General features: G+C 36.0%; 1 protein-coding gene across 1 annotated transcript in view; it reads left to right on the top strand.

The window, feature by feature from the left end:
- Positions 1 to 13053, top strand: part of LOC128984707 (nose resistant to fluoxetine protein 6-like) — a 41821-nt gene that overhangs the window by 17238 nt on the left and 11530 nt on the right. The window contains exons 3-6 of the mRNA XM_054404048.1: positions 7755 to 7975; positions 10734 to 10834; positions 11776 to 11966; positions 12110 to 12273. Coding sequence (XP_054260023.1) covers positions 7755 to 7975; positions 10734 to 10834; positions 11776 to 11966; positions 12110 to 12273 — 677 coding nt within the window. The remainder of the gene's footprint in view (positions 1 to 7754; positions 7976 to 10733; positions 10835 to 11775; positions 11967 to 12109; positions 12274 to 13053) is intronic.

Raw genomic sequence — 13053 nt, 5'->3', positions numbered from 1 at the left:
AGAACATCAATGACACATGTTGTAGGCCCCTGACCTTGACTTCTCCAACTGGTTGTCATAAAATGTTTTTTGACCTTCAACCTGAGTCAACCAGTCCAGTTTAGGCTATGCAAGGTCTAGAACATCAATGACACATGCTGCAGGCCCCTGACCTTGACTTCTCCAACTGGTTGTCACAAGTCGTTTTTTTTTACCTTGATCCTGAGGCAACCAGTACAGTTTAGGCTATATGCAAGGTCCAGAACATCAATGACACATGCTGCAGGCCCCTGACCTTGACTTCTCCAACTGGTTGTGACAAGTTGTTCCTTGACCATGAACTTGTGACAACCAGTTCAGTTTAAGCTATGCTAGGTCCAGAACTTCAATGACACATGCTGCAGGTCCCTGACCTTGACTTCCAATACTGGAAGGACAAGTTGTTCATCCCCCACTACCACATTCAAGCCCAGAGAAGCTACTCTAATATTCCTCATTCACTTAGTTAGTGATGAATTCAAATTTACTTTCATATTAAACAAGATTAGGGCTTGACATTAAAAATGAAGGTTGCTTGTTCGATCCCAAATATTCAATTCTGAACTAAGATGCCATTTGTAATTTGGTTATCATAAAAAGGTAAAAATAGAAAAAAATTCTATTTGTTTGCACCTTGGATTGTAAATATAATTTAATCCAGGGTCCGGCAAAAAAAACCTCCCTGATTTCAATAGGCATTTGCAAAAAGAATAAGAAACATACAGAACAATTACTTATATTTTTGTAAATAGCCTATATGATGCCATTTTACTTACACCACTTAGTACACTTTACTTGGTTTTGAAAATTATGTCCGATAAATGATGTCCCTCATTGTTAAGACATTCACGAAGTCTTTACCTGAAGTTGTCCATAGTTCTTCGTGTAACTTCCCTTGGAATGTCTGCCACTTCCTGCCTAATGGCGTCTTTTAGTCCTTTAGTCCTTGTATAGTTCTGGGACGATGTTTGTACACTTCAGCCTTTAGGTAGCCCCACAGAAAGAAATCACAAGGTGGTAAGTCGGGTGACATTGGGGGCCAAAAAATGTCTCCTCTTAAAGAAACAAGACGTCCAGGGAACACTTCTCTTAATATTTCGATAGACCGCTGAGGTGTGTGAGCTGTGGCTCCGTCCTGTTGTAACCAAACTTCATCTTCCTCATGGTCTAAAACAAACTGGTTGGTCTTCGGTCGGAGAAATGTCTCTATCATGTGACAGTAGCGATCGGCTTTGACCGTTACTGTTTGTCCATCTTCTTCAAAAACGGAAGGTCCCCACACACACCAAATTCTGCAACAGCGCACCAAACTGTGACTTTTGGGCTGTGTAGTGGCTGTTGTGGAGTTCCCTAGGATTTTCTTCAGCCCAGTAGCGGAAATTATGTTTGTTAACAGTACCACACAAGTGGAAGTACGCTTCACCAGAAGAAAGGAAGACAGCATCTGGGGGAATGTTTTGCAAAATGTAATCACATGCAGCCCTGCGAGTTTCATAATCTTCTTCAGACAACTTTTGGCCAACCATTATTTTGTAGGGATGCAAATTAAGTTCTTTGTGCAGAATTCACCTTACACTCCTTTCTGACAATCCCAGAGCAGCTGCATGTTTAACCGCTGATCGCTTTGGAGACTGTTGGATGGATGTTCTCACTCACGCCACATTCTCCGGTGTTATTGCAGTACCAGGTCGTCCAGTTTGGTTTTCTTTTTAGTGCTGACCCTGTTTGTCTAAAGTTTGACACCCACAGTCTAATCGGTTTCGCATCAGGTACACTATCACGTCGGCCAAGTTCGAATCGAATCCGAAACGCTCGTTGAGTAGAAATCACAGAACCACCATTTTTATTAAACTCCTCCACAACAAACGCCCGATGCACACCGAGCCAAGCCATGGCAACAATGAAACATTACACCGCTACGTAACATTACCCCCTCCACATCTCTATCCCCACTACAACTCACATGGTGTCTTGCTCAAACCGGGGAGGTTTTTTCACCGGACCCTGTATATGAGCAGTATAAATTAATTGTTGATTGTTAATTAATTACAAGCCACTCGTAAACTGTGTTATGAGGAAATAAAGTATTTACTATCTTTATTTCAGATACAGCTATTTAAAATAGTTTTCACTACAGGGTTATAGGTTTTTTGTCAAATATTTGTTTATCACTTCATAAACTGTTTAATATTTAGTTGTTAAACTAGCTGTGTGCCCGTTCTACTCACGGGGATCTTAGGCCTATAGTAGTCAGTTGAAACCTTCTTATATTAAGATTAAGAACAGCAGTTAGTTTGCATATTTGCAGATATGCTGGCAAAACTATTATATATAAACCTTCGCAAATACAGTATCTGACAGTTCAAGCCAAAATAAATGCTTCGCAATTAAATGTCACCCGGATCGTTATGGTCCATATGTCCAATGATTAAACTAAAAAATGTTTTATAGATCCATGAAGCGTAGCCCTAAAGTAGGCCTATAATTGAAAGTTACTTTCCACATCGGTTAACTTAAACGTATTTAAAGTACTGTACTACCTCAACCTCACCATTTAACACTTTATTCCGGTTGACATTTTCAGTATCAAAGGTGCTCTTGTCCATTCCGTGAAACACTGAGAAATAAGGACATTAATGCGTTACCGACAGACATACACACAACAATCCAAAAAAGGCCACGAACTATTGATACATAAACAATATAAAGGCGTAAACAATTCATGATGGTTTGCCCAACAAATGTTTTACTCAAATAGGTTATCATTTTCTTAGCATGCCGGGTAAGCTAAGATTTGGAATCCAGACAGAAAAAGCAAAACTTATACAGAGTTAAGACATCACTTAAATTGAATACGGACGGCTCTAATAAATAAGGTGCAACACCAACGATAACTAATTTGTAAACTACAGTGATGTGTTGGTACCTACGTAAAAATGATTCTAGCAGCTACCAACGGTTCTAAGGAAAAGAACCAGTACACCTACGTAAGAACCTACCTAAGAACTATAGTACATCCGACCAATTAAATACATTAATATCTAGTCCCGAGGTTATTGATCTCTTGCTTTTGGATTTTCTCGTAAAAAGTTATAGCGTAAACTTATCGGTGTCAGTTTGAAAAAAAAACAACCTTACCCAAACAACTTTTTGTTATTTAATAGATTACGCAATCTCTAAACAATGATTAGTATATCTATTAACATTAGAAGGAAATGTGACGAAAATCACACAATGTTGGGGTTTTGGTCATTTGTAATTATATTTCTTAAGTAGGTAGGCCATGTATTCTATGGAAAAGTACCGGTATCAAGGATCGTCGTCAAAAGGTTGTTATGAATAAATATGTAGGCTTACGTACCCAAGATATGAGCTATGGGCCTATTGGCTGTATGGTCCCTGGTCCAGCGATTGCATCACACGGTGAGTAGAAATAGAAAGTGACACATTGGAAAAGCGAGTTTAGCACTTCCTCTGTTAAACCTCTGTTACAATCACCCACTGCAGTTGTGATTTTTTACTTTACACTTTACACAACCGCCATTGAAGCGCCGTCAATGAGTGTAAACCTTTTTTTTTTTTGTAAGCTATTGGCGACGATCATTTCAGTGTCCAGCCCTATACAACACTGATTCAAGGTCTTCTTTCTGGTTGTCAAAACTCAAGAAACATTTTATACTCAAAGAATTTCTGGTTCCGATTTGGACGATGTCTAGTTATTTAATTTCATTTACGGTTACACTATTAGACTATATTATTGCACTTGACTACTATTATGACACTATTATTGACTATATTAATTAAATCCGTTATGTAAGAAAAACGTTTTTAATCTCACTTGGTTGGGATTTGCTTTCAAAACGTGATTCGAAATGGTTGCGGTATTTGTAAACAACATTTGTAAACATATCATTGACAGCTAGAAAAAATAATCTTGATCCGTACAGCTGTTCGTTATTTCATAGACGATTATGTGATAAAAATTGAACGAAAATTTGACAAAAATCGCACAAAACTGCATTTTTGAACGTCCGTAATTTTATTTACAAAGTAGTGAGGCTATATTTAAATCACTAAAGACACTCTCGCCAATCCAGTGAATACATTAAAATGACTTGGATCTTGATAGGTACTCTGGTTTTCACGGAGAAGATTGCGTAAAATGCCATCTTGAGTGTTACAGACAAAGGGAATAGTCCAGCATCTATAGGGGGTTGAGTATGCACTGAAAGTGTAACTCTTTTTGACTTTTGATTGTTGTTAGGGGCATCTTGGAGATGACAAAAACCGATGTTGTCGCCCTCCCAGCAGGTGGACAACTTGGGGGGGAGTTGGGAAGGTGCTCTGAGACGCGTTCTAGAAAATCGCTTATATCTCGTGAACTAGACACGATAGAAACAAGCTCTAAACGGCATTGTATTACCAACTTCATCTGCTTTAAAAAAAGTATCCAGGAAAAGTCCAGTATTAATGATATTAGTTGAGTTATTTAACAATTTATTTAAAATTTTGAATAAAAACCCCAAAAAACGTTAAATTATCCATTAAAACCCCTTTAAAACAACACAAAGTACAGTTTTTCATCGTGCATTATATGTTTTACACGCTAAAGTGACTTTATATGGTAATTATATCGAAATATTACAAGGTTATGCGAGGTTTCCGATGAAGCGGCACGGTGACGCGGGTGACGCCGCTGCGCGGCAGAAATCAGCGTGTAGTACAGACCTGTAAAAATTGGGTATGTACCGAAAGTGTAACGCATTTTGACTTTTGATTGTTGTTGGGGGCACCTTGGAGATGACAAAAACCGATGTTGTCGCCATTCCATCAGGTACACAACTTGGTGGGAGGAGGTGGAAGTAGCGCTGAGGCGCGTTCTAGAACATCGCTCATATCTCGTGAACTAGACACGATAGAAACATGTTTTATTAAACGGCATTGTATTATAAACCGCATCTGCTTTAAATATTATACTTACTTACTTACTTACTGCCGTGGCTCTTGGTACCCAAGGTGGTACTTTGCCTCGCCAACACACTGCCTCCAGATTTTTCTATCCATTGCCTCATCTTCCCTTCTTCCCAGTCTTCTTAGATTTCTAACCTGGTCTCGCCATCTCAACTTGGGCCTTCCTGGTGGTCTTCTGCCCTCCGGATTGTTCAAAAGGACGTTCTTGACTAAGGAGTCGTCCTCTTTCCTTAGTAGATGGCCAGCCCATCTCATTCTCCTACCTCTCACCTCGGCCACTATGTCTGGGTCCATATATAATTGCCTCAACTCTGCATTGTGTTTTATCCTCCACTCTCCATCTTCAAAGGTTGGACCATATATTTTTCTCAATATTTTGTTCTCAAATACTATCAAACGTTTTTCTGTTTTTTTACTTAACACCCAATTTTCTGAGCCGTATAACAGAACTGGTCTTATAATAGTTTTATATATACGCTTTAAATATTATACAATGAAAAATCCCAAATCAATGATAAAAATTGAGTTATTTAACATTTTATTTGAAATTACAAATTTAAAGTCAAAATACCGTTTATCTACCTATAAAACTCTCATAAAACAATGAATAGTACTGTGTTTGGAGTGCATTCTATGTTAAACACACGAATTACAAAAAATTAAGTGTACTGTACTTTCCTTAAAATATTATGTACGGAGTTCTCGGGTTAGCGAGAAAATAATTATAAGCTGTTTTTAACACTAGGCTATTTTAAATATAAAATTTAAACAAAAATCTAGGTACAACTACCAAAGAAAATGCTTAAGTTTGAAATGTATACAGTTTTTATTAAAATAATATTAAAATAGACTTGGAAATGCTGTACTTCATTTTAAAACTTACTACCATATAAACTACACATAAGAAAACAATGGATACTATTTCAGTCATCTTGTTTGAAACGGTCTTAATGATAAGGATTTTTACAGTTATTAAATCATTTGCAGTAGGAGCTGCAGGATTAAGAAGAAAAGGATGCACCTGCAATGACAGCCGCTATATAGCAATCACAACTAATCCATCTGCCGTCAAGGACATTAAAAAAAATGCCTTGCACACCGGACAGCTTCAAATTACACCTGTTACGGTGTAGTGCCCAACTATAATTTTGAAAAAAGTCCTTGACAGCAGAAATAGAGCCTTTAGATCTATTCCAGTACGGATTTTTCAAAAACAGCTCAGGAAAATTGCGCCCCCTTCCTATGACACTGCCCCCGGCTCCTACAAATTTGCTAAAGTCATGTAAATGCAAGACTTGTTCTAGATCAACTTGTAGCTGCTTTTCAAACAAGTCATCCTGCAGATCCTACTGCAAATGTTTTAAAAATTGTAGAAATCCTTATCATTAAGACCGTTTCAAACAAGATGGCTGAAATAGTATCCATTGTTTTCTTATGTGTAGTTTATATGGTAGTTAAGTTTTAAAATGAAGTACAGCATTTCCAAGTCTATTTTAATATTCTTTTAATAAAGATTTTTGTTAAAATTTTATATTTAAAATAGCCTAGTGTTAAAAACAGCTTATAATTATTTTCTCGCTAACCCGAGAACTCCGTACATAATATTTTAAAGAAAGTACAGTACACTTAATTTTTTGTAATTCGTGTGTTGAACATAGAATGCAATCCAAACACAGTACTATTCATTGTTTTATGAGAGTTATATAGGTAGATAAACGGTATTTTGACTTTAAATTTGTAATTTCAAATAAAATGTTAAATAACTCAATTTTTGTCATTGATTTGGGATTTTTCATTGTATAATATTTAAAGCAGATGCGGTTTATAATACAATGCCGTTTGATAAAACATGTTTCTATCGTGTCTAGTTCACGAGATATGAGCGATGTTCTAGAACGCGCCTCAGCGCTACTTCCCCCCCTCCCACCAAGTTGTGCACCTGATGGAATGGCGACAACATTGGAAACCTCGCATAACCTTGTAATATTTCGATATAATTACCATATAAAGTCACTTTAGCGTGTAAAACATATAATGCACGATGAAAAACTGTACTTTGTGTTGTTTTAAAGGGGTTTTAATGGATAATTTAACGTTTTTTGGGGTTTTTATTCAAAATTTTAAATAAATTGTTAAATAACTCAACTAATATCATTAATACTGGACTTTTCCTGGATACTTTTTTTAAAGCAGATGAAGTTGGTAATACAATGCCGTTTAGAGCTTGTTTCTATCGTGTCTAGTTCACGAGATATAAGCGATTTTCTAGAACGCGTCTCAGAGCACCTTCCCCCCCTCCCCCCCAAGTTGTGCACCTGCTGGGAGGGCGACAACATCAGTTTTTGTCATCTCCAAGATGCCCCCAACAACAATCAAAAGTCAAAAAGAGTTACACTTTCAGTGCATACTCAACCCCCTATAGATGCTGGGCTAGAAAGACAGACAGACAGACAGACAGACAGAAATAGAGATAAGACTCGTTTCTGCTTCTTTAATGTATAAAACGTAAAAAAAACCTAAAAGTATATAATTCTGAGCAAAGTACAGACAAAACTCTAATTTTATCTAGATGTAACCTTAAATATGTTCCTGAACAAGAGGTATTGATTACTAAAACATTACTTAAAAATAGGCTTTACCTTTGCCAATACAGGTCAAAAATTATAACTATTGTTGCAGCTGTTTTGGTATCACAATCGAACACCAGCACACTTTTTGTATTTGAATAGTTTGAAATGAAATTGAACTTTTTTCCCTTGTTTCAGTTCACCGGAGATCCAGGGTTCACCCGGAGAGATCTGTTCCACTGGGCCTTGTGTATCCCAGCCTCATGTTCTCCGGAGGACTTGGAGCAGTCATTGAACATTTCCCTAGAGATGGCTCTCCACAGGAATGGTCTGCGAGGACGTGTCACGGTGGATCCCCTCTACTGCCACAAGGCTGGGGAGGTGGAGGTGCCAGCATCCGGGGGATATTTCACCATCAGGTACTGTGAACAGGTCAGGGTAGAGGACCTGCAGATAGAGAGGTTTTTTAAGTTTTTGTAGGTACCAACATGCACATCCTAGGACGCTAGGTTCCAGCCCCGAACCTTTTTACACATTACTTCAGAAGAAATGGGGAAAGTAAATTAAATTTTGTCTAATAACACTTAAAACGTATGTTAAATATAAGATGGTAAATATTCTGTACCAAAAAAGATGGTACCCAAAAGTAACCCTTACATACAATACACACTACTATTACAAAGAAATTAATGGTAGAATTAACTATTTTTATTTAAATAATGAAAAAATATTACCATTCCAAATATTATGTAAATATGCAAATAAAATATTGCTTGAATGCAGTAAGTGTTAGAACAATTTAATAAAGAACATTTACCCAAAAGTAATTAGCAAAACAGTAAGAAGTACTTGAATTTTAAATGTACTCACAGCATTTGAGATGACAACTGTAAAATTGATTGTTAAGTGTAGAGTTGTGGTAGAGGTATGGATCATTAATCACTACAACCTGTGGCTACTCGTCTTCCTACCATTAGTTGAGGTATCATTAATATTGTATTATTAATTCATTAATCCTCTTAAACTTGAATTTCAGTCACAACATAAAATAAAATGTTAAGTTTAATTTGTATATTATTGAAATAGGTATTATTATGATTTGAAAATCAAACATTATTGAATAGTATTTTATTCCCCAAGAAAAATTATAAGTCAAATGAATGATTTTTAGCGAATTTCCCCATAGGGAAGTAGCTATTACCATAGGTCTCATGGTAAGACCTAGGCCCGGGACCGATTTACTTTTTCATTTTGATGTTCCCAGAGGTCAAAAACACCATTCGTTCAAATTTTTATATATCTATATATAGATATATATATATATATATATATATATGTCCATCCGCACGATAACTTGAGTAATTTTTGTCCGATTTTGATAAAATTTGGTTTGAAGGTGTAAGGCGGGATAAACTTGAATGAGTTCGCGAACCAGCATGATCGGACTATGGGAACGGGGGTTTATGGGGAGTTTTATGGGGTAAAAATAGGTTTTTCCCATTTTTTACCCTAAAAACACATAATTTCAAAATTTCTTTCTAAACTTTTTTGTAGAGCTTAAAAAAACAAACAATTTAGTATATTGGGTTTCCCATTGTTGACTGTAAAAACTTAAAATTTAGCAATTTCTTTCCAAAACCATTTTGTAGAGCTTAAAAGAATAAATAATTTAGTGTATTGAAGCGTCATTTTGCGCCTAATTGTTACAGAGAAAATTAAAAAAAAATGTAATTTTAAAATTCCCATGTTATTCTTACGGAGAATAAGTCAACTGTTGTAGTTTGCATGTTTATGAACATATTTTGATCAAATTTGGAAAAATGCATTCATTTCATACTATAATTCTAACATTTTACAAACACACACCTTTTTACCCTCCCTGTTGCAGCAAACCTAAGTACTCGTTAAACTAATGTTATTTAAATAGGGAATAAATGTGACATTTTTAAGGAGACATTTTAGTGTAAATCCAATCAGGCAAATGGAAATTCGCTTAGTCTGCAGGTTTGCTGCGGTGGGGGTATTTTATCTAACTTTTAGTTTCATTCTTAGCTTTTGTCATAAGTGTAAACTATTGAAAACAGTATAATCAATATCTAATTTGTAACTAATTTCAGTTCTGTATTAGACTAATATTTCACAGAAATATTCCTCATAAAATATGACGTGGGTCCATTATTCAAAATTGTACAATATTTATTTACTAGTTAGGCCTACATAGGTTAACTGCTTGTACAATTTTTTTTTCAAAGAATCTTTGAATAAAATTTGATTGTTACTCTCAATGATCTTTGCCAAAGAAACTATCATAACATATTTGACTGTTTCGATGTAGGAAATGTCCTTAGCTCCTTAGTAGGGAGCTTCCTTTAACTATTGAGTGAAAAAATCCTTAATTGAAAAATACATCACCAAAACAAGAAATACATAAATTGACTGGAATAGGGTAGCAGTCATTCAAGAAAACGAGAATCCCACAATTACAAAGTTCCACAAAATTGGAAACATCCTTCTAATTCCCTGAATTGCTCAAAGAGCTGATACAATACTCATTTCTGCATACATTGGCTGAGGCTTATAATTTAAGTCAATCAGTTATGTGCTCTAGCCCTAATAGCTAGTGGAATTGATCTTATCTTTGGTATTTTCAAGGCCTCTTCCTCTTTGAGGGTCAAGGTTTATTATAAGTAAATTGAGTATGTGAATGAAGACGTTCTCTTCATATGCCACTCAACATGGAATTTTTTCCTGACCACACTCAATAAACCATTGTGAAAGAAGCTGTGGTTTTGTAGTCTCTACTTATAATCTCTTGAATCCTAATCCATAGGATTATTAAGTAGAGAACAAGAATTAAAATTTGAATTGTATGATTTCAAAGGTCAATATTTTGTTTTAGCACCACTGGCATTTTTTAGTTTTTGCAAGTAATCCATATCCTGGTCCATGTTACATTTTGTTAGACACCATTAATAATTTTGTTAGAGCCGAATGAGGAATGAGCCGAATGTTAGTATCGAATGAGAAATCTCCAGATTTTAAGGTACCAACCACTCGACTACTCATAAATCTTTCTCTCGCAATTCCGTCAATTCTGATCCATTCATCAAATGATCAAAATTATAATTTTATGATTTAAGCTTCAATATTTACATCAGAATGATACGCTTGTTGCAGGATGGTGCTACTTATGTGTGTGTTGATCTCAATCATTGCCACAGTGTATGACTACGTAATGCCTTATGTCAGAGATCAAAAGTTTGAGTCCCATTTAGCAGGTGAGTGATGAACAAAATGCTATCTTTAAGCTTGAAATATAAATACATTATTGCAAGTTGCTGATAATTTTGTTGAAGTTAGTATACAGTTTGCTTACCACAATAAAACCGAAACCTATAAAGACATAACAAGTTTCATATTTTTTAAAGACATTGGAAAAATGAAGTTGGCAGCCTCGTTCATCTTTGCAATTTGTCCTTTTTATATAGGTCTGCAGCGTGTGCATGAAGTATGTTAAGGAAAGCAAGGGGTCAATACATTGCAAGAATTAACTAAGCTATAGTAGTCCATTGTGTTATCACCAGAGCCAACAATGTGCCAAATCGTTTTTGTTAAAATGTTGCCCTCATGTAGAAACTGGCTGGGTAGCTGAGTGGTTATAGTACTCGCCTAGTAATCAAAAGGCCGCCGGTTCGATCCTGAGAAAAGTCAGTAGCTTTTTGATGGTTCGAAACTGGACCCAGCTGTTCCTGATCATTGGGCTTTAAATAAATGATCCTGACTAATGAAACCGCTGATCTTAGTCAGTAACAAAGCTACACAGGTCATCACTCATCCTTCACTTATATTTGGGTTAAAATACGCACCTAGGTGGCATCCCCATCTCAATGATTGATAATTGATAATTGATAACCTCTTAAATTAACAATGGAACACATTATTCTTTATTCAGCCAACTAAAACTGATTAAAATTAAATTGTCAATAATATTATCTATATAACAACAAAACCATGTAATTTAAATGACTTTAAGTGACTGAAAACAAGAAATGAAGGCACACTGGAAGCACTTTTTAGCTAGAAACAACTCTGATACAGCATCCTGGGTCTAATATGTTTTTGATTTGACAGGTAATAGCATTAAAGTGTTAAACCCAAAGTTTGGTATGAGCCACAGCACAGCTTATTTTCATTTAATTTATTTAACTTAACTTTCCAGGTATGTCTGAGAAGATGCTTTTAGCCTTTTCCATCAGAAAGAACATGAACGAGTTGACTGAGAAGGGTGCAGACCCGAGACTAGACATCATCAATGGTGGCAAGGTGATAAGTATTGCTGCCATATTGTTTGGACATCGAGCTCTGTATTCTCACGGTCTAGCACTGCAATATCACGAGGACTGGGAATGGGTAAGTTAGTATCATAAGTTCGATGGGCTTTAGAAATTTACTTGATATATATTCTGCCTGCAATGTTCATTCCAGTAAAATAAATTATTGTGTTCAAAATATTTAAGGAGTGTTTATTAATAATTTTGCTGCATTTGTTTTAGAAACTTGAACATGATTTTTCAACCAATGCTTTAATGAACGCCACTCATTTGGTAGATGTTTTCTTCTTGGCATCTGGATTCCTTGCCTTTTTAGGCATTTACAATCACCTTGATAAGAAGAAGTCAATCAACTTCCTATTGATTATCTTTCTCCGCTGGGTCAGGTAAGAAGCGTGTGATGCTTGAGTTTACAGATAGCTAAAATCAAATAGTAGTAAGATAAAGTCAGGGTTAATACCACAAAGAGATTTATAATTATTATAATCCTCCTGTTCATCACCCAAAGGCAGGTCTGCACAAGCAGCATTTCCGAATATTTGACTAGTGGCGAGCTACTTGTGTAGGGGGGACACACTTTCATCCCTTTCCAAACAGTCTGTTTGTTGTTTAGATGTGGGGAAATGGCCAATAGGGGTAAATGACATTTACTGAGTGTAACCACCCATCAGCAATAGTTGTGATTTGACTAGTTGTGTTGTTCTAGCTATGCTTGGCTTGTGTTGAATGCTACATATAATGGAGCAGACTTTATCCTAGAGTAGCAAGTACTTGTGGAATTAAATTAAAGAAGGTGATGTTAAATAAAACTCATCACAAATTATGCCTTTTTTGCATGAAGGCAATACTCATATAATTTTAATAAACGGTATCAGCATTCTGACACATACTTACTCCCATAGTTTGTCAACAACCTTTATCATGGGTAAGCGGTAAGACCCATTTTTTTTGCTCAGCACTTTTCATGACGAATTCTTCCCAACAGCTTTGAATTATTTACGTTTTTAAGTTCCTTATGTTTCACCGTTGCATAAACCAAAAACAATTAACAAGATTTTCTGTGTAAAAATTTAGTGAAGAGTGTTTCAATCTGAAAACTGTGTTGCCCAGAACCATTGGTCATCAAGCGACATGGATGACCGATGTGAAATCTATCCAAGCTGCTG

The sequence above is a fragment of the Macrosteles quadrilineatus genome, unplaced genomic scaffold (assembly GCF_028750875.1).
Source record: "Macrosteles quadrilineatus isolate MER2022 unplaced genomic scaffold, UCM_ALF_1.0 Scaffold_2__2_contigs__length_208266976, whole genome shotgun sequence".
NCBI classification, from domain to species: domain Eukaryota; kingdom Metazoa; phylum Arthropoda; class Insecta; order Hemiptera; family Cicadellidae; genus Macrosteles; species Macrosteles quadrilineatus.
This window is presented reverse-complemented; position numbering and strand designations above follow the sequence as displayed.